At 39.8% G+C, this 27764-nt stretch overlaps 1 protein-coding gene across 1 annotated transcript in view; it reads left to right on the forward strand.

Annotated features, from left to right (window-relative positions):
- TAF4 (TATA-box binding protein associated factor 4) overlaps positions 1-24494 on the forward strand; it is a 36240-nt gene extending 11746 nt beyond the window's left edge. Inside the window, exons 3-16 of the mRNA XM_063172551.1 lie at positions 9088-9254; positions 9958-10077; positions 11735-11854; positions 12589-12711; positions 13182-13271; positions 14305-14562; positions 14751-14895; positions 15402-15516; positions 16117-16286; positions 16894-17024; positions 17668-17793; positions 19166-19222; positions 19304-19423; positions 22997-24494. Of these exons, the coding sequence (XP_063028621.1) occupies positions 9088-9254; positions 9958-10077; positions 11735-11854; positions 12589-12711; positions 13182-13271; positions 14305-14562; positions 14751-14895; positions 15402-15516; positions 16117-16286; positions 16894-17024; positions 17668-17793; positions 19166-19222; positions 19304-19423; positions 22997-23164 (1910 nt within the window). The 3' untranslated portion in view covers positions 23165-24494. The remainder of the gene's footprint in view (positions 1-9087; positions 9255-9957; positions 10078-11734; positions 11855-12588; positions 12712-13181; positions 13272-14304; positions 14563-14750; positions 14896-15401; positions 15517-16116; positions 16287-16893; positions 17025-17667; positions 17794-19165; positions 19223-19303; positions 19424-22996) is intronic.
- Positions 24495-27764: the final 3270 nt, after the last annotated feature.

Below are 27764 nucleotides of genomic sequence, written 5' to 3' on the forward strand. Positions count from 1 at the left end.
TCATTAAGCTTAGTCATTACTCAGGACTGTGCATTTGATGGTTAGTAAAAATCAAAACGAAACCTGATTTTGTTGAAAAGCATTCTGAATTCAAGCTTACAGGTGTGAAAATAATTCTTCTGTGTTCAGACTAACCGCAAAAGCAGAGCTACTTAATAAATGTTGCTATCAGCCAAATGGCATGTAATATCATGTCCCAGTTGATGGTTGCATTGAACTTGCAGGCATAGTGTTTGGCATATTCTCAAAGCAGAAGAATTCTGTATGGGCAGTGAGAGAGGCATGAATTCCCAGAGGAGGATGTGGAGGGAATGTTTGTGCTGAGGCTGCCCTGGGGAGCTGTCAGTCAGTGGAATTGTCCAGCTCTGGGTCTCCACAGCTTCAGCTGGAAAGGTGCCATCAGCTAAAATTACAGAGAGTCTATACCTTGAGTAGGGCATTCACTGTGGGGACAAATTAAAATAAATTTGTTCTTGGTGGCTTCTCATGGACTTAGTTGTTTTAGGCTGTTGCATTCAAAGCAGTGATTTAAAGCATTACTCCTCATTCAGTATTTCTGTGCAGACTCTGGTAATAAATGCAAAGTAACTCAGCCTTCCCATTTCTTCAGGTGCTTGAGCAGCACTAATGTTGACACACCTTGGTACAAACAAACTGTCACAAATAAAGACAGGTTGAGTTTTAAAACCTCCTATTTAAAATAACAGACATAAAGAATTAGTGACACTTTATTTTGTGTCTTCCTTTCTCAAACCCAGATCTGATTTTGGTATAATTGCTTTGTTGTTTGATCTAAGTATATTGAAATTAATGGCAGAGCTGCATCTGAATTGCTTGGAGATCAATAATTAAAGCAATTGGTTTAGCTCTTGATAGTGTTTTTCTTAGAGCTGTTTCGACATCAGACAGACTTGTGTGATGATTGGGTTGCAATTTGACAGAGCACTCTGGTGTTCTAGCTTTGTATCCTTGACTAGAAAGGAATGTTAACACACTTTCAAGGAATTTAGCTTTCCAGAGAAGTCAAAATAGTTGCAAATCACATTGTTGTTGAAGCATTTGTTAATTGTTGCTATATAAAATGATGCATTTTCCAGAACAATTCTTATACACCGCTTCAAATGAGCAGGTAAGATTTTTTACATATGGGATCACTCTTAAATGCAGTGTCTTTTTGGCATTCCAACATGACATTATTCCTTTAACTATATTCTTAAAAGGTTTGTGAATCAATACTTTACAAATGATTCACTTCTTTACCTTTTAGACAATACAGTTTTAGACAGTTAGTTGTGTTGTTTGAAACAGAACTCTTGCATGGACGAGTAAGCAAAAGCTTTTAAAATTAAATCGAATTTTTTGTCTATTGACTCTTCTGTAAGAAAAAACAAGCAGTTTTTCATAATGTGAACTTTTGTACTTGGTCTGTACAAAATGCAGGATTCTTGAGGATATTTGCAAACGTATCTTTCACCTGTGTTGACAACAATCCTAAATCAGCTGTTGAAGAATTGATGTTGCTGAGACCATAATGGCTGGTTGGAACCTGTGTGTGCAGGCTGGACAGAGCAGTGGTAACCAACAGTGCAGTGCTGCTGTTGTAGGTTGTATCTTAACTTTTAGGTGCTGTGTCTGGGTAGAATTCTCCTTTACTCCAGAGTGACATGAGTTGAAAAGGAAATGGAATTTGCTTTTGTAGTTCCTGTCTAAAACTCTGTGCCATGCCAATCTTCAGTGCCTATTGGGAGAAACTCCGAGTATTTTGTATTAGAGGTGCTCTGAAGCAACACCTGACAGTCATACCATGTTTTTTTTCATGGTGAGTTGTAGCAGCACCCTGAGTGCAGCAGGTGCTGAGCATTTAACAGGTCCCTTTCCTTGGGCACAGGGTGTGCTGTGTGCTCAGCACAGCTGTGTGCAGAACCTCATCCTCCCAGCTTTGGGGTGCCCATTGCCCTGGAGCAAGGCAAGAGGGCATTGGCACAGGTTTGTGCTGTGTGCTGGACAGCTCTGTCACTGCCTGGCAGTTTTCTGGAGCCTGCAGACCTGCAGCTCAGCAGGGAACATATCTACCACTGCCTTGTGTTTGTGCAGCCTGGCCTCAAAGTGCCAGTGCAGGGCAGCACTTCTGGAGCAGCTGCAGTCTCACATGGTCATGGGGTCATTTCTGATACCTCCTGATCCCTGCACTGTGGAGACTTTTCTCCTTCGGCACTGTGCTCATCCCTGTGGAGCTAAGGTGTCTTTATAGAAATCACAAAACAACCACGTTTGTTGATGAAACTTGAAAGCTCAGATTGCTGATGAGGCCAGAGGCTTTGGCAAGAAAGTTCAAGTAGGATTTTTTCTGGATTTGTGCAGCACAGGTCTCCTGAGGTTCCAGGTACCTAAACTGAAGTGTATCTAATTTATACTTAACAGTGGTGCCCATTTCTTCTCAAGTACAAAGTAGTGTGTCTTCAATAACATCTAATCTGCACTTCTGTTACCATTTACAGTTCTGTTCTACCTGTCTTGATTTGAAATCCCTGTTTCTCATGAGTTGGTGTGTAGATGGTCCTTCATGAGCTGCTACTCATCTGGTTTGTTACAGAGGGCTGCTCTTTAATGTGTGTAAATAATTCTAAATCTGCTAGAAACTGTCTATTGTTAGGGAAGATTTCCTTAATGACCCAGATTTTCACAGAGCTACAGTGGACTTGTAGACTTCAGTAGGTTCTTTCTGCTTTCCTTGGGCTTTCATTCCTGTAGAGTGGGAGTTTTGCAGGTGGATCAGTTACTGGTGGATTGTTGGACAGTATTGATGTCAGTACCAGGCTCTCTTTCCCTTTTCTGCAGTAAGGAACCCTGTCACATGTACCACTTATTCTGGAAACTCTTCCTGCAGCTTGTATTGGCAACTGTCTTTTTCTCCAGCTCTCACTCTGGTATTCCAGCGTTTTTGTGTTAGAAAAATCTTAAAAGCATTGTCCTTTTATAAGGGTTTTGTCATTGTGGGTTTCTGTGTAACCTGATCCAATCAGTTGCAGCATGGACTCAGCCCTTTGGCTTTGGATGGTTTTTGTGGTATGTGTGATAACTTGCATAACCTTACACACACATTCACTTTCTCTTTTCTGCAACAGAATCTCTTCTGACAATACCAAAAGGATTCTCTCCTAAAGCTTTCTCCTGCTAATATGGCACAGCCCACTAAGGATTACTGTCAGATTTTTCTGCCATGTCAAATGTTTGCAGCATCTTGCCACAAATGAGTGTGTGCTCAAGAGCTTAAGGCCCAAAGGGCTTTGACGTGAAGATAACCTCTCAGTGAACTTCCCTGGCAGATCTAGTTAGGATTTGAAGGTTTGTCAGGTGTCAGTGCATTGTATGATCAATAACCTCCTTTTCTAGAGATCTTTGTAGGGATTTTTGGTTTTCTACACCAGAAGTATCAGTCCTCTGGTTATTCTTTCAGGCTTGGACATTCTTTATGAACACCAGCACATCTATTGATTCTTTGCTGCCTAACAGCTCTCCCTGACCCCAATTGTTTTTTCTTGGGAAGTTTATAGTTACATTTTTACTTTAGAAGAGAATATCCTCAGGAGGCTAGGAAAGGATATTCTCCATGCACTTTCAAGATCATACATCCATTAATTCTTCTGTTATGTCTCAGAAAAAAACAACTTATTCAAAGTCTAGATTAGTCTAGATGGTTCTGACTTGATCTGGATTAACCATGAACTACATGGTGGGTAACGAGCAATATCTGTAAGCTTGAACCTTCTGTTCTTCTGTTGAGTGTGTGCATCAGAAAGAGATAATGTCACTTGGGATCAGATAGTGACAGATGATGTCACTGGGGATCAGGGTCCTGTGTAGGATTTGTATTTCACAGGTGGGAGTTTGGTCCTTGTACACTGTCAAGCCCTGTGAGAAGCACAAGCACACCTTGCTGTGCCCTCTGGTGAGATGCTTGCCAGCTGGAGAGGGAGTCCCTCAGTGTGTCCCCCATGGGATGGGTGGAGTCCCTGAGACGTGGAGGGGTGACACTGGGCTATGGAGAGTTATCCTGGAGGTGACACTGGGATATGGAGCTATCCTGGAGGTGACACTGGGATATGGAGCTATCCTGGAGGTGACACTGGGACAGGGAGCTGTCCTGGAGGTGACACTGGGACAGGGAGCTGTCCTGGAGGTGACACTGGGACATGGAGCATTATCCTGGAGGTGACACTGGGACAGGGAGCTATCCTGGAGGTGACACTGGGACAGGGAGCTATCCTGGAGGTGACACTGGGACATGGAGCTGTCCTGGAGGTGACACTGGGACAGGGAGCTGTCCTGGAGGTGACACTGGGATGTGCTGCTGCTGCAGTGGCCTCCTGCTGGGTGTGGCTGTCAGAGGTGACACTGCTGCACTTCCTCAGAACACTGATGTGAAGGTGCTGCTGTGTCTGCTGGTGGTTTTATCTCCCTCACTGGAAAGTCCAGCTCCTATAAATATTACTAATCAAGATCTACCAGTTAAAACTGGTAACAAATCAGGAAACTGTTTTAGTTTGTTTTCTGCATGTAGGGGTTCTCTAGTAAGCAAGTAGTATGTGTGTGAAATTACACAGACACTCGGGATGGTGTGCAAAGGCTACAAAATATTTTATTAGTCTTCCTTATCATTCTGTTAATTTTTTTCTTTAGTCTTTGTTAAGCCAAACCATGTTTCAAAGAAAGAAGGAAGAGGGAAGTATTAGAAAAAAAAATCTGATTTGTGTTTTTCTGATGTGTCCAATGGCCAGAACTCTTCACTTTTTATTCCAGTGCATGATTTTACACATTTTATTAATTGAAAAAACACTAACAAAGAAAAAACCCCAAAGCACAACACTTTATAAATGGAAATGTCATTAGCAAATGGAATTACAAATAAGCAAGAGGCAAAGATGACCCTGCAGAATCATGCAGCTACATCACATAATGATGGCATTTTCCATCCTGAACATTGTAAACAGGATTGATCTTCACTGCAAGAACATGTGGGATGACCATTGTATTGGTCAGGAGCACAACTCTGGCATCAGAAACAGCCAACTGAGTTTGTTAATCCTTCATTTGGAGCCATGATGAATTGTTTAATTCAAACTCAAATATGAACCTCTTTCAGGATTCTCTTAAGCATCTAACTTCTAACAAAAATGGTAATTAATTTTAATTTTAATTAGTTTTTTAATGAGAGACTTGGAAAGAATTCTTGAATGTTTGCATTTTTAATAGTGAATATGATTTTGGAGTACACGTGATCAGACTTTCTAGGAAAAAGAAGGCAGAAAGATATTTAAAATGGCCAGGTTTCATTGTCACCTTTTTCTAATTGAATGTTTCCTGTGATGTTGATTAGGTGTTTGATCTCAAGCAGTAATTAATCCATTAATCCAGGAACAAAAACCTGGTTGATAAAACACAAAGATGTTTTCCATCTTTAAATATGTTGCTGAATTTAATTGAAACAGTGAGATAAGTTACACAATTCTAGCTGAATTCTGGTACCTGGTAGTCAGTTCTGGCCTGGTTCATTCAGCATTTGCAGCCTTATGCATTGGAATTTGAGGTTATGATACTTACCTGTGTTTAAATATTTAAAATGTCAGTTTTGGAAAGAAATTCCTTTTTCCCCACATGGGGCCATCAGCCCTTCCTGTTCTTCATTGTCATGAATTGTTAACTGAGATTCATGGATGGATGGGGAAAGGGGGTGTTACAGTCCCACGGTGATTTTGTTTAAAAGTAGGTGATAAATGGGACTTATCTCCAATGACCCCTCTGAACTTCAGTGAAAATCCACTTAAAGCCAGCTTGGGTATAGTTTTGGGTTAGTGAGTTCCTTTTTTAGCTAACTGGGTTGGAAAAGAGTTTGTAGTTGGACTGTGGGTGCAGAAGCTCAGAGAGCAGCTCCATCTCCCTTTTTAAAGAATCCCCATCAAGCTGGAGGGGTGTTTTGTGTTCAGTCAAAACTTCCTTGCCTGCCCACTGTAGTACTGGAGAACTTCTGCACACAGATTTCAAGTTCATCACATTCTGAATTTTTACACCTTTTCCAGTCACCCAGCTGCCAACAAGCTAACATTCCAAGCAGTAAAATGTCTCATATCATCATACTGTGATTAAAGTTTATGCAGATGGTAGTAACTGTCTTTATGTTTGTATGTAGCCTTGTGTGTTCAGGAATTTATCAGTGGTAGAGGCTGACTTAATGACATGTTAGAAACTATATAAATTAAAAATAACTGTGTATCAAATTTGAGTGGGAATGAAAGAACTATTTAAATAACAACAGATATAAATGTGGCTTTGTATGAGTTACTTTTTTATTATGACTTCAATACTTTAAAGAAGTACTTCAGACTTCCTGGAGTTAGGAAATCTAACAGGGTAGTGCTTAGAGTCAGGGTTTGAATTACAAATGATTGTTTTGTCTGTCTGCTGCCAAAAATTGAACTTTCTTGATATGTTTTCTAAAGCTCACATTAATATGCTTTTCAACTGTCTGTTTGAGCAGTTGTGCTATGTTAGTGTGTAGGCATGTTCTAATTTTGCATGTAGCTCAGGGAGAATATTTCATTGTTCAGATGTTGTGCTTGCACTTCAGGGGTTTTGAACCTTCACTTTGTGGTTATTTCCCATCTTTTCTCGGTCCTCATTCATATTTTGGGGTGCAAAGCAGTAAGCTGACCATACTGGTGTGTGGTGCAGACACATTGCTGAGCTGGAGGCAGGAACAGGTATCACAGAGCTCTGAGCCACTGCCTGATGCCATAAAAGTCTCATCTGCAGGGGAGCTGCTTTGGCTTGGTGCTTTCCAATAACTGCAGTCACTTTTACACTGAGAAGGAAGTTTAAACACATCCCCTCATCCAAAACTAGGTTTAGTATTTCTCATGTTGCTTCTGTAAGGAGAAAAACACATAACTCTTTGAAGAATTTGGATGGCACATTAACGTTAGGATACCTTAGGGAGCTCCCAAACTGGTGAATTTTAGGAAAAAGGGTTTGTTGTGGGGTGTCAGTGTAGTTCTGTGGCATTGGAGGACTTTTGAAAGCTTGGCCATAGGGAGTTCCATGGGGCCTTTTCAGCTGCTAGAAACTAAATAAGTACTCAAAAAGCCTTAATATTTGATGTTGACTTGAAAATAGCTCCTCTAATCAGATTTCCACTGTACTGACTGTACTGATGATTTAGTTTATAATAATATTGAAGATTTCAACTGATTCAGCATTTAGCTGCTTCAGCTGATCGTTATGAGGGATGACAAAAATGGGCAGTGTAAGTTCATTTCCCAAGATTTTATGTTTGCACATTGAAGAGGATGCCAGGTTCTTTTGGTGCAGGAATGAGATTGATGTAGTAGCAGGTCATTCTGTAGTATTTAAAATGTTCAATTTCTCTGTCCTTTGCCAGTGGCCCCTCCCCACAGTGTTAGGCTGATGCTGAGAATGTAGTGATGGTTCTGATGAGCAGCCCACAGCACCAAGCTCTGTGTTCACTATTAAGGTCTTTAAGTTTCCTAAGATGTGATGGTGGTGTGTGCCTTTGCTGTTTTAAAGGAAATACTTCTCCCTACATAAGTTACAGGAGAAGAAACTTTACTTTTTGGAATGGCTTGGAAAATAGATTTTTGGACCTGACAGCTGAACAAAAAGTATTTACTTCTACAGTCTGCAGGATAATAAATAAGTTTCTCTCCCTCCTCCTTCCTACAGAAAAACCCTTTGAGGATATTTGTTTCTAGATATAACACTTGTCCATAGCACTTTGTGGGTCCCACCTTAACACTTTTAAATAAGTTGTGATGGAAAGTCACATTTTGGATGTAAATAGTTTAACATCTCTGTGTGACTCTGTTTCATTAATGTAGAGAATGTAAGGAAAAAATTAGGGGCAAATCAACTAAGGCTTTTCTTTTGAACTCATTTTTGTAGAAATCAGTATATGAATTTTTGCAAAACTGTCCAAGAAAACTGTTTAAGGCGTTGTCTGTAAACATTTCAGCACTTCACCAGAATAGAAAAGCAAATAAAAGCTTGATTCTTTTGAAGTAGTCATGCTCTGAGATGCAATAGACCACATCTCCAGATACTGTTGGGGAGTGTGTATGGGCTTTTGATTCACTGAACAACACTTAAGAAAAACTTTCTGATTTCACTAGTACCTCTTGATTTTCATGGTGAAGGTTCTTCCTGTAGTTGCTCAGAAAAGCCAACTCATTTTGAGTGCCCAGTTTGTTTCCTTAGGTGGCTTTTTCAGAGCTGATGAGGTCCTGAGGCTCTCAGGGAGCGAGTGAGGCAAGCTGAATGAAGGAGCTCTTGGCACACAGTTCGTGTTGTCCAGATCCTGTTTGTGCCTTCAAAGAAGAGAGAATCACATCTGAAATTCTGCCTGTTAAATTCTGCTTCCCTACAGCTACCCAGTGGGGTTAAGTGTATTGATCTGAGTGACTGAGCAGGGAATGACTTCCTCATTTCCCTCTCTGTTTTATTTTTCATTTGGGGTGTAACATGGCACAGTGCAGTCTGTTGCTGATGCACATGAGAGAGATTATGATTTTATAGCCACTTTCATTACTAAATTGGTTATGGGAAATTAATTTAGAACTTAGACAATTGTGTTGCTGTTGATGGTGAAGCCTAGGTTTGATTATTTTTCTTCCCCTCTTAAAGACAAACTAACAGGCATCTTGCCTAATGGCAGGATTTTCTTCTATTTGTAGTATCTCATAAAACAAATTTCTTAGTAAGGAGCAGGTAGGATTTTTACAGGATCATTTTGACTTCTGTCACATGGAATATTTGTGGTTGGGGCAGATACACCTCACTGTGTTCTGTACACATAGTAAGCATTTAGATAGAGTATTTCTGAAATTAAGTTATTCTAGACAAAATACAATAATGCAGCTGAGTATTTGACTTTCATTCTAAACCTCTCTTGCTAGCTGCCTAGTCCTTCAGTAGTACATAATTCCATATGTACCCAACTTGAATTACAAAAAACAAACAGAAGAGTGTGTTCTTTGATATTTGCAAAGATGTGTTCTTGACCACTGTGTTTTGCAGGCATGGTGCTGGTGCGCAGCGAGAACGGGCAGCTGCTGATGATCCCCCAGCAGGCCCTGGCACAGATGCAGGCCCAGGCACACGCCCAGTCTCAGCCTCAGAACACTCTGACTCCTCGTCCTGCTACACCAACCAGTGCACCCCCAGTGCAGATATCCACAGTGCAGGTCAGTCCAGCTGCTAAAAACTGTTCTGTGCAGAACACAGGAGGAAGGTGTGATACTAGTGAAGAAACCATAGATCTGACTGGGATGTACAGCCTGTTTATAGATTCACAGAATCTCAGAATTGTTTGTGTTGGAAAGCTGTTGGAAGGGGCCTTAAAGCTCATCCAGTTCCTGACATGGGCAGGGCCACCTTCCACTAGACCAGGTTGCTTCAAGCCCCATCCCAACCTGGCGGAGTCCACACCTCTCTGGGCAACCTGTGCTGGGGCCTCATCACCCTCAGAGCCAGGAATTTCTTCCAAATAGCCAATCTTAATTTACTTTCCACAAGGCATAGGCATTGCATTGTGTTCCTAATTCTGTTACAGCTTGGCTGTTACTCATCAAAAATATTTTTACATATCTGAATCTCATTAAGTTGAAAACTTTGATATAAAGGAGACCATATATGGTTAATGTGTACAACTGTTCTCCCCAGAATAAATACAAGACTAAAAGAAAAAAAATTATGTGGATATATGTACACCAAGATTTTTGACAGTTGCATTAAGTTCAAGACTGAAAATCCTTCTTGGAGTTCCATAGTGCTTCAGATGCATTCTTTGCTATTTGTAATAATGCAGAATCAGAACACCAGATAGAGCAGTTGGTATGTAACTATAGGCACTGATATATTCATAATTTTTTTTCCCCTCTTCCCCAGGCTCCAGGAACACCCATTATTGCACGACAGGTGACACCAACTACTATCATCAAGCAAGTGTCTCAGGCTCAAACCACAGTGCAACCCACGACCACGCTGCAGCGGCCCCCGGTTGTGCAGGTGGGTGTGTGGGGAAGGGGTGTGTGCCTGGGCCTGCCAGCCACACAGGACATGCAATTGCTCAGTGCAGGGAAGAAATGCCTTCTGGATTAGCCTTTCTAAACCGTCTGCAGGTCTCAGTGTATGTTTTGGATGTACAGGTGTAATTTTTTTATATGTATATTGGTATTATTTCATATTACACCTGTACATATCTCCATTTAAAGGTATTGTGTTTGTAGTTTGTACAGTCACAGAGCTGACTGAAATGAAATACCTTTGTGCTTTCTGCTTAAAGGAGGTGACAGCAATTCCCCTTGGGTTTTGGGCTGTGGTGTTATTCCTGTGGTGGATCTGCAGCCCTCTGAATTCTGCAGCAAAATTTACAATTGCAAAGATGACTGCACTGGCAGCCTTCTCTTCCTGAAGCCTTCTCCCTTTCACATGAGTCTGCTTTGGTCTGTGTCCTCTGGAGACTGATAACTCACAGAGAGACTGATGTCAGTCTGGGCTGCCCTCCGTTCCTTTTGGGCTTGCTTGGGCATTTTCTTTGAGATGTCAAGAGTTTGAAAACCAGTGCAAGAGTGTGAAATTCTCCACATGGCTTCTGGACAGCAGTGATCCAATATGATTGCTGTCACCTAATGTGTCTCATTGTGCTTTCTTCATCCTTTGAGTAGACAGGATTAGAGAGTTTTAATTTAAAACATGCAGGTTTTGCTATGCATCCAGTTAACCTTTTTCCCCTCAGAGAGCCTTTCCCTATGCCAGTGATCTTTCTAGATCTAAGAGTTAATTTACCTGAGTCTCCTTAATTTGCACTGCTGTTATACAGGACAAAAAAACCACCCCACCATCATTCCATCTGCATATTTTGTGCTGTAATGAGCACACCATGGACTTAATTTATCCTGATTTCAAAAAAAAAAAAAAAAAGAGAGAGAAATGAAATCCTTATCTCCCTTAGTTTCTTCCAAAATACCAATAAAGTTAGCTTTGGCAGCAGGGGAGCCTCTTTTTTTTGGTGCATCTTTATATAAAGAGCAAGTTTACAAATGATTGGTGAACATTCTGAGTGTCAGTTGTAGCTTGGTAGGAATTTGTCTCTCAGTCTGGGTTGTTGTTAATAATTAGACTGTTGGAAGCCCATGAATGAGCTATGTGAGAGGATCTTGCTTGTAATTGTGATTCTTTATAGCTTTTATTTCTACTTCAGATTACCAATTTGTCTACAAAACTAGGGAAATGTTTTGTCCTGTTGTTTATCACAAAGACCTCAATAAGACCAAAGCTTTTGTGTCAGTTGTGCCTTTTTAGAAATTCCTCTCTTTGGAAGTGGCATTTAATGAAACAGTCAAAAAGATAAATAGAATTCACAGGAATTCAGCACTTGTTTTAGCTGAGGTTTGGAGGCCCACTGGCTGAGATTATGTTTATGGTGTTTTATTCGGTGACCAAAAATCGCGCAATTTTTAATCAACTTTCGGTCCCGTTCCGAATGTTTTTAGTGCCATCTGGTGGCCGTTTCCTTCCACTGCACCAGAGCATGAGCAACTTATTTATAGCAGCTGTGAAAAGTGTTCCACTGCCCTGTGCCTCATCTTCTGTTGGATGGCTCAGGAAAACAGGCTCTTGATACATTCCACGGAAAATAATATTGTGTTTTTATACTCTGCAGCCTCAGATCGTTCTGGGTGGTACTGCACAAACAACCACGTTGGGGACAGCAACAGCTGTACAAACTGGAACTCCTCAGAGAACAGTGCAAGGGACAACAGCCACCTCCACTGCTGCCACAGTAAGATTCTGAGAAATGTAACATCTATTTTTGTCCACTCACATATGCATGGTGTGCATATACACATACTTGTAAACACAGATGGGAGTGGAGATTAGTAAAGATGCAGGAATCCTGTGAGCTGTTGACCTTGAAAAGGTAAACTTTAATAGAACCATATAATTTACAAGGTGTGGGTACAGGTCACTTGAATTTTGATAGGTGACAAAGTGTTTTTGTTTCTGTAACAGTATTAAAGCACTCATTTAAAAGTACATTAGATGTATTTTATAGAACAGTGAATTGTTCAGCACTGCAGAGGAGAACCACTATAAGAAAGGATAAACAATTGTACTGATTGATTCAAACTGCATGTTTCCAGGATTGCAAAATCCAGGGAGAATCCATGTACTGTGCACTGTGAAACAACAGCTTTACTATTTTTTGTCCTGCTAAAACATGTATTTTCCCATGTACCATGTGCCATTCTTAAAATACTTGGTGTTTCCTCATTTCATGAAGAATCACAATTCCTTAAATTTTGGTAACAAAAATGTACAATATATATGAGTATATGAAGAAAAATAATAATCTCAGTCTGTTTGTGTTTTAGTGTGAGGGACATGTATGTCTAAATATTACTCTGTCCTCATGAACTAAAGGACTTTATTTCATGGAGTATATGGTCAGATCATGTATTAAGAGAAGTTTGTCTTCCTTTCTCTGATTGTTTTCCTTTTACCCTTCCTTCTCAGGAAACTATGGAAAATGTGAAGAAATGCAAAAACTTTCTGTCCACATTAATAAAACTGGCATCATCTGGAAAACAGTCCTCAGAGACTGCGGCTAACGTGAAGGAATTAGTGCAGAGTCTGCTGGTAAGAAAAGTTCATCAGAAGTTGTTAAATACAGCATCTGGGCAAATTCAGACTCAAAACTAGTTTGTTGTTGTTTGTTTTTTTTTTTTTAATTCAGTGGCTGGGGTGTATAAAATTTGAGCTAAATCAAATCCTTTCCTGATGCTAATATAAAAGCTTGACATTTTTAATATTTATAGAGTGAATGCTAGTATTGCCTAGCCTACTTGTTAGCAACCTTTAAGTTGTGGTTTTGTGTATTCCATCATGCAGTAACCAGAGGTCTTCAGATCTTATTACCTGAAATTTGTAGTAAAGTTGGTTACTACCATAAAGCTGCTGGTAACTAAAAATAGTGAGAGATGATAAAAACACCTAATTTCAGTGTGTTCCCAAGTCTTTTTTTTTTTTTTTTTTTTTTTTTTTTAGTGCTGGATAGTTATAAAAATTAATTTCTACAAGTTTGTTCATTTGAGTTTTCTTTTTTGAAGGATGGAAAAATTGAACCAGAAGATTTTACCAGTAGGCTCTACAGAGAACTTAATTCTTCACCTCAACCTTACCTTGTGCCTTTCCTGAAGGTAACTTATCTTCACTACTCTTCCTTTATCTCTGTGCTTGTATATCAGCTGCAATTAACACAAGCACATCCTTTGCCATTATAGATGGAATTCCAAAATTAAGTTAAAGGAAGTTTTAAATGGTGCCTGGTTAGGCTTTTGCTCCCTTAAAAATACTTTTTGTGTCTTAGTTCCTAGAGTTTGTTACTGTGATTCATTGGCACAGTCAGTAATGTAACTTCTACCATGGTGACACATAGTAGCTCTTTTGAGAAATCTGGAAAGTTTTCTTTCTATGACTTAAGCCACAAAGCTATGAATTGATTTATTGCTCTCTTTTTAGTCTTCGAAAGCAAAGGGATTCAGTGATATAGAAAATTGTACCTTTTGGGGAAGTTTTGCCTGTGCTGTAAACTCATTTGGAGAAGCAGGAAATTTGTCATCTTCCAATGATAAATCACATTTGACATAAATTTTATAGCAGTTCAGCAAATCTCAAAATAGTATTTATTGCAGAACATTTACCATCAGTGAAATCAGTGAAAATACAACAGCACTGAATTGTAAGAATGTAACTGCTTGACTAATGTATGATTATGGGATGGAGTTGTAGGTGTGTGTTGACATTTCTGGGTTCTTAAATGCTTGTTCAACCTTGAGCTGTTCCTGAGGACAAAAACTGTTGCCATAAGAAAACGACTAATTTAAGAAGGCACCAAAACACTCTGGTCTCTGTTGAGCTATTCTGAAATCTTCCCTGGTGTTCCAGTGTGACTTTTAAGCTGTAGGACAACAGTCAAGGAAGGCAGCATGGGCTTGGGTTGTTAAATACATACCAGGGGTTCCAGGTGGGCTACATAGCCTAGATGCCCATGATATCCAGAAGGTATTGTCCCTCTGTCCTGCTTATTAAACAGGAGCAGGTTGGTATTTCTGTGTGCTCACCTTTCTTCAGGTGTGCACACACCGATCCAATGGATTGAAACAGAGCACAATGCTTCTTGACAATTAATATTAAACAAATCAACCAAACTCTTTCCTTTCCCCTTTTCAGAGGAGTTTACCTGCCTTGAGACAGTTAACACCAGACTCTGCAGCTTTCATCCAGCAGAGCCAGCAGCAGCAGCAGCCCACGACGCAGGCGACGATAGCCACGATCCCGTCGGTGACGTCCGTGCTGCTGAGCTCCTCGGTGCAGCGCACGGCGGGCAAGGCCACTGCCACTGTCACCAGTACCCTCCAGCAACCTGTCATCAGCCTCACTCAGCCCACACAAGTTGGTGTCAGTAAACAAGGGCAGTCCACGCCACTGGTATGTGAGCTGGAGTGCAGCGTTGGTTGTTGCACAGGGTTTTTTTGATAGTTCTTCTTAAGTTGGTGGTTTGGCTCAGTCAAAGATCTGATTAAAAAAGTATAACTTAAATTGCATCTTGGTTAAAGTTCTCTTAGGGTTTGTTCTCAGATTATTTACAGTTCTTTTTTTTTCGTTATTATTTGCAGGTAATTCAACAGTCTCAAAAAGCAGGGGCATTGATAAGGCCTCCACAAGTAACGTTGACACAGACACCCATGGTGGCATTGCGGCAACCACACAGTCGTATCATGCTCACCACTCCTCAAATCCAACTGAATCAACTGCAGACAGGTAAGAGGTCAAGATATTTGTGATGTGCCATATTTGGTAGTAATCCCTAAACCACACTTCAGGTAATACTTGCCCAGAGAAGTTGTTGATACCCCATTCCTGGAAGTGTTCAAGGCCAGGCTGGATGGGGCTTGGAGCAACCTGGTCTAGTGGAAGGTGTCAGAGGGGTTGGAACAAGATGATCTTCAAGGTCCTTTTCTGCTCAAGCCATTCTGTGGTTCTATGAATGTCAGTTCATAAGTGCCCTTTTTGTACTCCTGCTAAAATGTTCCACTGTGTAGTGCCATAGTGACTGAGGGTACAGATCTGTCAGGGCAGCATTGGCACAGAAATGGTTTGGCTGCTGGAATTGTGTGGGAGGGGTCCTGTTTTCACCTGGGTGAAATGCTGACAGAAGCTATAGAGGTCAACTCTTTGTACCAGACCTATTGCCATAACTACTTGTGACTGGCTTGCATGTGTGAGCTCTTATTGATGGAGTACAAATCCTGTCTGTCTTCTTGCAGTACCTGTGGTAAAACCAGCAGTATTACCTGGAAACAAAGCTATTGCCACTGTTTCGACACAAGTAGCTGCTGCTCAGAAGAATAAACTGAAAGAACCTGGGGGAGGCTCTTTTAGGTGAGGAACTGTATGTTTGTGCTTGGGCAGCTGAACTCAGACCTTTCTGGTGCTGAATCCATCTGGGGAAACTCACAATAACCCTGAGGTGGATTTTCTGAGGGCAGGTTTGCTTATTCATTAAAGACTTCAACAAACAGCACTGGACATACTCGTGCCAGACTGGTTTTGGCATTTAGCTGGCACTAAACCTCATAAACAATTCCTGCCCAGACAAGCAAATGGAATTCATTCCTTCACTTCTCCCAGCTCTGGTTGAGTTACTTGAGGTACAGCCTGTCTTGGTGGTGAGGGCAGATTATTATTGTTTTGTAGTAGTGATTCGTCTCATGTCTTGTTTCTCAAGGTGGTGGAACATTACATAAGAAAGGATCTTGGAAAAAACAGGAAGTACAAAATTAGTGCTCTTTGAAGTCAAAGCAATAATTTCTCATTTACAAACAAATGAGTTGTATTTTATTATATCACAAAAGCAAATAAAATGTAAAACTAATTATTCAGGTTTATGGTGGAATTCATTATGTGCAGCTGTGGTATCATAGCAGTGTGTGCAGATAGGCACTAAATGTTATGATTATAATAAATTTTCCTTCCTTTAAGGGATGATGATGACATTAATGATGTTGCATCAATGGCTGGAGTCAACCTGTCAGAAGAAAGTGCTCGGATATTGGCAACAAACTCTGAGCTCGTGGGCACATTAACACGGTCCTGTAAAGATGAAACCTTCCTTTTCCCAGCACCTTTACAAAGAAGGATATTAGAAATAGGTATGTTCTTTTATCTTGAACATTAATAAAAACAAATTTCACTACTCTTAGGTTTAATTGAAGACATTTTCCAAAGAAATTGGTTTGAATAATTAAAAGTTGCTGGAGTCGTTACCTTCTGGTATTTTCTGGTATATTCAGATGCTTGTGGGAAATCATTTGTCTTATGAAAAGTCAATAGTGTCAATGAATAGCAAACATAGATTTGCCTTCTAAAGTGATGGCAATTCAACATCAAAACTACTCAATCTGGCTGAAAGTCTGACTGTATAAACTGATAAGGTGTATCAAGCATGACACAAACAATGAAATAAGTCCAGAAGCACTTCTATCAGCTTTACTTAGTAATTTAGAATTGATGGTGGAACAAAAAGCAATCTTGAATTCTTTGTTACACTGTAGTACACAGCATTTATTAATAGATTGTCAGTTTTGTTAAACTAATATGAATTTTAATATGTGTTAATTTCCTGTTTAATCCTTGTCTGAGAAAAACCTGCAAATCATATTTAGAAATGGGGATTACAATTTCTATGACTGAGATTTTACTCATATTTAGTTGTATTGTAAAATGATTTTTTGCAACCCACTTGCGTTTTGTTTGTAGGTAAAAAACATGGAATAACAGAAATCCATCCTGATGTAGTTAGCTACGTATCACATGCTACACAACAAAGACTACAAAACCTTGTGGAAAAACTATCAGAGACTGCTCAACAAAGGAATATTTCCTACAAGGTAACTGGATTTAATTGCTCAAATCAAATGGCAAAAATTGCACAAAATCAGCAGGCTGTGGTGTTGACTGTAATGCAGGAATTCAGGTGCTCTTTTTTCTGTGAAATCAGGTTGTTTATTCTCTTTGACTGATTCACCTTCCATTAAGATATTATTACATGTGGATGACTGGAGCTTTTCAGCTTGCATATACAAAATGGTTTTAAAACAAATGCAGAGAAGCTGTGCCCTCCCCTTTATTTATTATGTCAAATGTTTAGTGTGTGAGTGATTGTAGAGTCAGACAGATAAAAGCACTGCTTTGAATTCCCAGGAGACTGCTATCTGACAGATGTGTGTTCCTAATAGATGCAAATGCCTGAGCAGTGTTTAAAAAACCACACAGCTCTGTGAAATATGTTTGAGAGGTTAAAGCTGTGATGATATTAGTTTAGAAGTCAAAATCTGATGATTCATGGAATAGAACAAAATGCTTTTAAGAGTTCTAGCTGGTTTGACTGGTGTAAGTATACTCCTGCTATTTGTCTGAAAAGGACAAAGTGAACATTGGAGCTTTGAATGTGTATGTTCTTCCCCAGTACAGTACAAGTTAACAGCTTTGTTTTTAAGGGAGTAATGAGAAATGTATTTGCTGTGTTTTCAGGATGATGAAAGATATGAACAAGCAAGTGACGTTCGGGCACAGCTCAAGTTCTTTGAACAACTTGATCAAATAGAAAAGCAGCGTAAAGACGAACAAGAAAGGGAAATTTTAATGCGCGCAGCAAAGGCAAGTGCTCAGCTTTCACACGTGTCTGCAAAGTGTCACTTTTGACATCAAAACTGCAGAGTTTCTTCTCATTCAAAAACACTTGCAATGAAGGGGAAGGCTAATCTTCAAAGATGGAACTTGATGAATGTGTTCTTAACTAGAGCTCAGTTTTGCTTTTCATTGTAAAGCATGGGAAACAGCTTCTGTGCCACTCTCATTGCATATTCCCAAATTAAAGAGAGTCTTGAAATTTAATTTTTCCATTTTGGATTGGCAAAGAAAGATGAATTTTATAGCTTGATGGTATTCTTAAATGTAATAGAGAGAGACTAGAAATAGAATTCAGAAAGATTGTTACAAATTGGAGAAATACAATAAATAGGAATCAGTTGATGTAAACATGAATGTGAATATTAAACTGTGGTTTTACTCAGTGAATATAGAATGAATGTAATTAGATAAAAGTACCCTAGAAATAATTCACAAAACAACCTGTGTTCTGTTAGTTTTGTGATCCAGCATGAGTTAACAATGTCAAAATCCAAATTTATTTTGTTGTTGGCCTAAAAAATGTAAGGGATTAACAACACTCAGGATTTGATAGGACAAGAAGAAATGGCCTCAAGTTGCATCAGGGGAGGTTTAGATTGAATATTGAGAGCAATTTAATCTCTGAAAGTGTTGTCAAGCCCTGGAACAGGCTGCCCAGGGCAATGGTTGAGTCACCATCCTTGGAAGTATTGTGTAGATGTGGCACTTGGGGGCATGGTTTAGTGGTGGGCTTGGCAGTGCTGGGGAAACAGCTGGACTTGATGTTCTTAAAGGTCTTTTCTAATCTAAATTATTTCATTATTCTGAAAGTGTGACACACACAAGGAATGCAGGTGCCCAGTGAAATGGGCATTGCTGATGTAAATGGTCTTGGGTCACTCAGGTGCACTTTGTTCAGCCTGCAGCCTGACCTGTGTGTGTAGGTGTAGCAGAAAATCAGCTCTGAGTAAGTGCTTGGTTACCCAGCAAGGGGAGGAATTGTTCCAAAAAGTGCAGGTCTGAGTCCTTTGTTCATATGCAAAGTGTATAATTCAGTTCACAGATCTGTGTAATTTGTGTCTTGTAATGATTGCATTTAAGACATAATTGTCTGGCTACTCCTTGGCTATCGTTAACAAAGCAGAAAAATGGGATGCCTTTTTCAAAAATAGAAATGTTAAGAAAAGCAAAACTTTTACTTTCTAGAAGTTGTTTACCACTGTTACCCTCTGTGGGAGTGATAGGTGTTCCTCACTTCCTGCTGAAGTTTTTCATATATAATCTTTAACTACTTTTGTAACTGAGTTATTTTTTCTTTCTTTTCCTCCAACCACCTCCTGCTCCTCCTTTATCAACACAGTCTCGATCTCGACAAGAAGATCCAGAACAGCTTAGGTTGAAACAGAAGGCCAAGGAGGTGAGTGCTGAGCTGAACATAAACTTTTCTTTTGGAAGTTGAAGGAGAAGTAATGACCCATCCTTGTTGTGGCACACACAGATGCAGCAGCAAGAGCTAGCACAGATGAGACAGAGGGATGCCAACCTGACTGCGTTAGCTGCCATCGGGCCCAGGAAGAAAAGGAAAGTAGATTCCCCAGGATCTGGATCAGGGACAGAGGTACAGTATCATTGTCACCTTTGGTTTTGCTGCCTCAGCCTCTGTGCAAACCTCTCTGTTCAGAGCTTTTTCCCAGTTTGTGAAAGCTCCCTGAGCAGCAGCAGTGTTCTGTGTTCAGATTTGCTCACTCCAAGGCCAGGATCAGTTTTTAGCACCTGTAGTGGCACAGGGAATAGAATCTGAGGGGTCATTCCCTGATTCATGGAACTGGAGGGATCTTAGAAAAACCATCTCTGATCTAACAAGTCTCAGCTTTTTGACCCTCCCTAGTTTTGGAAGGAGATTTTTGTGGTTATAACTAATCTAACTTGAAGTGCAGAGTAATGATGAGGTAGGTGGGGTGAATTAAGTCAGTGCTAAATTTGACAGCAGGAGCTTCAAGTTACAGGAGCTTACCTAATTTTTCTCTTCAGCAGTTGATTGGCCTTAGTTTTAGTGTCTCCACAGCAGATCAGTTTGACCAGTTCCATCTGATCAGGATGTTCTTGCACATCCTCTGTATATTCTTTCTGTTGAATCTGCCTTTTAAAAAATTCTCTGCAGACTAGGTATTGGAATGCTCAGTGTCTGATTCATTTAATTTACATTCTGGTACATGATTATCTGCTGTATTTCTAAACAAGTTAATAAACAAGAAATGGTATAAAATTGCTTTCTACATGAGACATTCAATATGGGATTACTCTAATGTTTAAAAAGAACAAAACATTCTTGAAAATTGTCATTTGTTGGACCAAAAGCTCTCTTCATTATTTGAGGATTTTCCCCTGTGGGGTTTTGTGTCTGATAGCAAGTGACAGAATAGTAATAGTTTAATAGTCCTGTTTATTACTCCTGGAGCATTCTGAACTTTCAGTGCTAAAGCATTTATACTGCAGAAAAGCCTCAAAAGAGTTCACCTTGTTTTATACTGAATTGCTGGAAGCAGTAATTTACATATGCTTGATATAAAATGGTAGAGAAAAATCTGAATACTAGTAAATGGTATTTTTGTTTATAAAAAATCAAGCCTCTCGAGCATCTTTTAAAGTAATTTTAAGTTTTGAAATTTACTAAAATGTCTGCTACTGAGAATAAGACTTGTTTTTATATAAGCTGACAAATGACTCTATTAAAGGTTTTTAGATGTGGTTTAAAATTATGAAAATTACAGAATGGGGCACTTTGCAAAGATAGATGTGTACACAAATGAAGTTGTCTCAGAAGAATATGCTGAAGTACCTCATGCAGAGTTAATGTTGGTATTGCTTACTCCTGCATGCTCAGCTGTGCCACCTTAATGGTCTGTTAATGTCACTTGGGTTATGGGATGTATTTTGCATCTCCTGTGAACACTTGTTTGTATTTCATCTCAATCTGACTAATTTAGTTATCTTGGATTAATCACTGGTTAACCAATTAACTACAGGTTCCCTGGAAATCCAATCTTTTTGTCTGCTTAATTAAGAAGCAGCTGCCTTTGATCTGATACTCACAGCTGTGCTTTTGCTGCTGTGTCACTTGACATTTTTAAATTGGGCTCCACTTGTCACCATTTGTATGCAGTTTGTGGTTAAGGCATATTACAAGAAGTGTGGAAAATAAGGTTTGTTGTTACTTAGACACAGTTTTGTAAATGGAAGCTTTTGATGTCTACAAATGCTGACTCTTAATTACATGTAAAATCACTTCTAAGTAGTAATTGCTCTGTTTTGTTTCCAAATCCAACAAAACAAGTTGCTGTCAGTTTGAGAGTTTTATATCCATGTGATTTTACTGAAAGTTACTAAAAAGCTTCTTAACTTATTCTATACATAATTCTGTGTCTTCAATGACTCCTGAAATTTTACCTTTGCATTTCAAGTATTATGGTCTACATAACAGAGCATATTCACTAAAGAATATATTAAAAACAAGAGTAAAGTCCTTTCCAGCCATTCTTTCTGTTCTCTAGAAATCATATGTGAGAAAATTTAGTTAGCATCCAACACTGTCCTGCATCTTCTGATTTCCTCTGAAGTTGGTGAAAATTTGATGGCCAAATAGTCCAAGTGCCTTGAAATTTCCTTTGAAAATTCAGCATTTGAGCAGCCCTAACAACAGGATTTTAATGTTTTGGTGTTTGCTGGGTCACCAGAATGCACAAGAATCAAAAATCTCACTTTCCTGATAGCAGTGTGGTGAAGCAAATTCACCTGCACTGCCCAGAGTTCTGCTAACCCAGAGTGAGCATTTCCAGTGCAGGTTTAGGTTGGTTTGATCATCAGTAATGTTCATTGATTAAATACATTATTTTCACACCTGTTAGTGACAACCTCAGCAGCTTATTCACATGGCTCATGCATCACTCTGGGGTGTTTTTATTGAGGAAAATTTTTGAAAATTCTCCAAGCACAGTGACTGATAAGTATTCACTGCTGGGGCGTGTTTGGTGTCGCGAAGTATAAAAGTTTAATAAAAAAAAATAAAAGATAACATTAGTATAATAAATTAAATTGGAGGGGGAAATGAACGTGTAGCTGAGCCTCGGAGCTGGATCCCGCTGCCGGAATAATTCATTATTTCGGTCAATGCCCTGGCAGCGCACGGAGGTTCCCGCTGGAGCTGGGCACTGCCCGCCTTCCGCTCCGTGCGCGCCATCTGCCGGGCACTGCGCGGAACTGCAGCTCCGCCCCGGCCCGTTTGTTCCCTTCTGCTTTTGCTTTCTTCTTCATAAATGATTAATAATATCCTGTCTGTTTGTCCTGCTGCTCCGGGAAACTCCCAGTGTGTGCCAGAGGGATGAGTGATGCTGAGAGAGGGAGAAGCATTCAGGGGTTATTAGAGAATACGTGACTGTGTCTAGGAAAGCTTCTCCTAAATTTAGTCCTGAGCTTGGTTACAGCTGTTGCCATCAGAAGGGGAGCACCCTGCCATGGAGATGATGGATTCAAGGCCTCACAGTCCTGGGAACAGGACTGCTCCCCAGGTCATCCACAGCTCCAGGGCTGCCCTTGGCATCTATGCTGGAACTGTGAAGAATCCTGTCCTTTTGTTTTGGTTGTTGGGATTGCCTGTCCTTAGCACCTTCCTAAAAACACAGGCAGTTCTTTGGGGCTTTATCGTCTGTATTGAATGCCACTGAAAATTTGTGATTGTTCAACTGTTGTTAACAAATCAGAATTAAAAAGGAAATTTCAAATCTAGTAGTGCACAGCTGCCTGACTGTTACTATAGGACACAGAATAACACAATGCGCACACACTGCTGTCCTTAAGGTAAAAAAGGAGAAGTTTATTTTCTGACTCTAACATTTATAGATTTCCAAAAGTGACAGTGGATTGGAGGGTGAAAGTGCCACTTCTCCAATTAAACAAACCAACAGTCTATCAAATTTTTCCTCTCCCATTAAAAAAAAATGCAAAACAATAAGTTATTTACAAAAAGAGTGTGAAAAAGTTTGTTACAAGAACATAAACATCAGAAGGCATTAAAAATTTTTAAAAAATCAAAGCAACACCTGACTGTGTAGAGTTTTTAGGTCACACATTTTCTCTGTGAAGTTTTGCAGTGCTTTCAGGCATGGACTGATTGACCTGTTCTTGTGCTTCCCAGGGATCTGGTTCGAGTGCAGCAGTCCCAGGCAGCTCTGGAGTTGGAACAACCAGACAGTTTACGCGACAAAGGATAACGCGGGTGAACCTCAGGGACCTCATATTTTGTTTAGAAAATGAGCGAGAGACAAGCCATTCACTATTGCTATACAAAGCATTCCTTAAGTAAAATGGAAAAGATCAAGGTATTTTTGACGGAGAGACGCCTGAGGACATTTTTTAATATATTTGCAAATGACGCCTTTTTGTAACGAGCGAATGGGATATTGTTTAAAAAACAACCACCTCTTTACATGGAACAGTTTTATATTCCTGTTTATAAATAAACTCTTCAGTATAAGAGAAATACATTTCTGTAACAGTGAGGATACTTACAAGGCCTGTGGATATTATAAAAGGACAATTAAATTTTAACTCATCTCTTGATTGAGTGGCCTTCTTGCCAAACAAGCCATATATAAAGACTGATGGAATCGTTTAGCAAATAACTAGCTACCCTTTGTCAGCCCTGTAGCAGTTTCAACATTAATTGTTCATTTTAGTTCAGTTTCATTCAACTAAATCCATTACATAGGCATATGTCTACAGCAAATGACCTCATTTCATTTAGCTTTTTTTTTTTTAAACAGTCAGTTAGCAAAGCAAACTGATTTTTTAAAAATATTTATCTTTCCCCCAAATGCTCAAAATCTAGAGGGATATACAGTTAATTTTAAACATAACCTCAATTTTAATCACATTATTGCTTATTAGAGGCCCTGAAATCCCATAAAGGAGGGTTACTTCTGAATGTTTTAGCAGCATCTGTAAAAATGCATTTTATTTGCTATAGTTTGTAAAGCTGTAAAGTTAAAAAAGGAAAAAAAGGAAAAAAAGAGAAACATTTTCAGCATAAATATATTTTACTTGCACTGTGTTTTTTAGCTAAAGTGAAAGCTTAGATTAAATAAAATCAAAAGTTGAGAGGAATCATCGAAAGACTTTCTCAGTGTGAATCAAGTGTTGAAAAATGGTTGGTGTATTTTGTCAGTAATTGTACATAATTTTTGGCACATAACATAAAAATGGCTATGTAAACTATAATTATTTTGCTAAAAGACTGTATGCAAGCTGTGGGCCTACTTTAAAGATGTCCAGAGCAAAGTCCCTTCTTTGTACCTATTTTTTTATTACAAATATACTAATTGGTTCTTTATATTTTCAGAGGTTATTGTATTAAATTGTCTATTGATAGTACTTTTATGACTGTAAATACTTTGGCTTTCTTTGTGTGAACTCTCATGGTAGAATTTAACTCTCTTGCGTGTAAACTGAATGCTGATCAGTATTTTTATCAACACCTGACAACTGTTACACCCCTTTTATTTTGTCTCTTAGGAAATCCTGTCTTTCCATTTTTTTTTCATGTAAATTTTGCACAGTTACTTGTTCATATGTAAATATTTTACTTTCAAAAATGAAGTTTTTAATTGCTATTGTTTTATATAGGATTGAAAGAAAATTAACTCCTTTATTAAAAACAAATTTATCTGTATTTGCTAATGTATTTTTCTCTAAATCTTTTCTCCACTTGGATTTATTTTTCTTGGTGCAGTAAAAGATGAGTCTGCTTGAGGGGATGCTGTTTGCTAAAGGTGCACTTTGGGATGTTTTTGTACTGTTTTGTTTTATCAGTATTTTGGATGTGTGTGATTTCATGAATTTTGGCATTTGATTGTTGTCTTAGGGGTCTTGGAGCAGCATCAGTGGGCAGTGGGTCTGGTCTGGTTGGTTTTTAAGCAGGGTAAGGTGTCTGAAACATCTGAAATATTTTGTGTTTGTCTAGTGAAGGTTTAATAAAACAGCCTCTCCTTGAGGGCAGCCTGCTCCCTCAAACACAGCTAAAGTGGTTTGCAGAAGAAGCTAGGACATAAAACACAGTTTGGAGCACAATTATGAAGGAAAATAACCAGGGACACTTCTGATTATCAACATGAAAATATGAGAAGCATCTCTGATGTTCTGCACTGAATATTTAGCTTTTGGGTTGCATTTTTTTTAATTCCTCCTCTCATGGACAAATTAACCTAATAATTTTGATTAATTTGATGGTTATTCCTTGCCTACAGACAAATCTGTCCAGAGGCTGCTGCCCCAAGCCCTGCTGTGAACAGGCACTGGCAGCAGACCCATGGGAGATGAGTGTGTCTGAAATAGGATCAGCTCCTACAGGGGTGTGCTCACTGACACTGTGTGACACTGACCCCAAGACTCATTGTTTGTAAACTCCAAACAGCCTTTAAATGGTGTCAGTGTGCTAAGTGGAAAGGAACACCTTTGACTTTTGGCCAAAACACTGTCAGAGCATCCCCTGAACTGTAGCAGGAGCTGGTTTAATTGTTAATCACCACTGGCCAGGCACTGCAAAGCTGTGGCAGGTAAGTGGGGAAGAAACTGAAAAATTAAAGTTATTCCATGGTGTGCTGTTCTTTGCTCTCCCTGCTTGGTAGCTTAGAAATATTTTAGAGAGGCCAAGGGAGGAGGGAGGGATCTGTAAGAGGAGAGCTCTTGGTTCTGTTTTAAATAACATTGGTTTTAAGTGCACAGGCAGCTCTTCACTCCATATGATTTTTTCTCAGTTGAAAGATAAATGCTCTTATTGTTAGTCAGAAAAGCTAGTAATGTCCATCTCCCTCCAGTAGCTCAAATTCATGGAGTTTTGGACTGGGGAATTGGCCCATTATTGTCAGTACACTGGCACTGTGAGGAGTTCTCACAGCAGTTGAAGGCTTTTGTTCATTTGCTGTTGATTTAATGTTCTATGATAAAACCAGTACCTGTTCTTGAAGCTGCTCAGAAATTTGACATTTCAAAGTCACAGCTGGGGAGGGGTGGCATTCACAGGGCAATACCTGTGCACAACACACTCCTCTTGTGTGTTAGTGACCTGTAGAGAGAGAAATTGGGATTCTTTCCTGGCCCCAAAGCTTTTGCAGCTCCACCAGAGAATTCACGGCCCCTCCTTGGATCTCTGTACCAAGACTGATGCACCTTTGTTGTAAGCACCCCCAAAACTGCAGTTTGCCAGCTGGGATGTTCTGTGTGTGAATCGTTGAGGGTTTATTGCACCTTTATTTTAGCACACTTTCAGCTCAGTCTCAGGGACAGGTTCCTTCTCTCTTGTGAGTCTGTGACTTGTAGTGGGCTCTCTGCCCTGTTTTACAGAATGATGTCCCTCTAATTTTTTAAACACCTTTGATTGGGTACTGCACAGCTCTAATGTTGAACTGTTGATATCATTCTTTTCCCAGCAGAAAAATTGATCAGAACAAGTAGGATAGAATAAGGCACTCTGAATTCAGCCTGCTTTTATTTCAGGTTTATAATTAAATAGATATGTTTTCAGCAAACCTTTTAATATATAGTGAGAGATGCATGCATGATAAATAACACCAATTTCACAGTAATTAAGATTTTATTGGATGTTTCCCTGTGATCCAAGAAGTTTCCCTACATTTATAAGATTGCCTAAATTACAAATTTAGAAGAACTCCAATGACAATTTTAACCCCTTTCTTAGGTTTACAGCTGTTTGTCCATCTGCAGAGAAGAGTGTTGACTATTGGGGTAAGTGAGGGAGGAGGGTGGTGGCACTTCCAGGAGTGACATTTCCCTGCAGTGTGGGAGTGTGGATCCACCTGCCCAGGTGAGTGTGCAGGGTGGGAGGGTCTCTTCTCCAAAATCTTCAGTGCTTGTGCCAGGATTTTTGCACAGTAGGGCTTTAGGCAAGGAGCTGATGTGTTAGAATGTGGTCTAAAGTGCCAGGAGGAAAAGGTTTAGGCAGTGTGGGTTAATCCCAATCTTTAGATTTTTGGGAATGCCATGTGAGCAGTCCCCATGGCAAGGATTGCTCCTCAGTATTTGGGGAGGTTTTTTAGCAAGTGACATTTCCCTCTCTGTGGAAGTTGCCAGGCTGATGGATTTGGGAGATGTTTCTTGGAGGGATGAATGGGGACGGCAGCACCCTCATGGCTGCTCTGCCGTGCCTGACCTTTTATTTGCCCACCACAAAAGCTTCCCCCAGCTGGGATATCCCACAGGATGACAACTGGAGGTATTAAAACTGCATTTTAATAGCCCAGATCTGTCCCTCACCTGCAAATCTGTGGCCAAATCCTGCACTCTCCCCTCTCCTATTGGAGTCCAGGGAATGGTTGTGAGCCCAGAGCCTAGTGGGGACAAGCCAGAGCTCCTTCATTTTGTGTTGTTATTAGAGGCCATACAGCTGTGAGAGAAAGGGATACATTCTTTAAAACTTGCTTTTGGGAATTCAGTCATGTTTTCCTGTGTCAGCTGAGGGAAACTTGCCCAGTGCTGCTCAGGTGTGGGAAGGTGAGGGGAGCTCTGGGCACCTTGTGGGGAGGCCTTGTAGCCACTGCCTGACCTTACTTTGTTCTGCCCCTTCAGAAATAACTTTCCTGTGAAAACAGTTTATCTTCCCTTTGTTTTCCTGCTCAGCTTATTTACTGTTATTCTCTGGAAGCAGCTGGGTTGCACCCTGTCTGGTTTCCTCCTGGGAGTTTCCCTGTTCTGAAGTCAACAGAGGACTTGTACAAACAGCACAAGCAGCGTTTGGGCTGTGATATGGTACCACACTGCTGTGAAAGTGCTGCATAAATGCATAACAAATCTGGCTTTTACTGCTCTGCAAAAGTACTGCATGCTTTAACTTAAGCACTTATGTACTTTTGCAATCCAATAACAAAATCAAGTTGCCAAAAAAAAAAAAG

Source organism: Melospiza melodia, chromosome 19 (assembly GCF_035770615.1).
Source record: "Melospiza melodia melodia isolate bMelMel2 chromosome 19, bMelMel2.pri, whole genome shotgun sequence".
NCBI lineage: Eukaryota > Metazoa > Chordata > Aves > Passeriformes > Passerellidae > Melospiza > Melospiza melodia.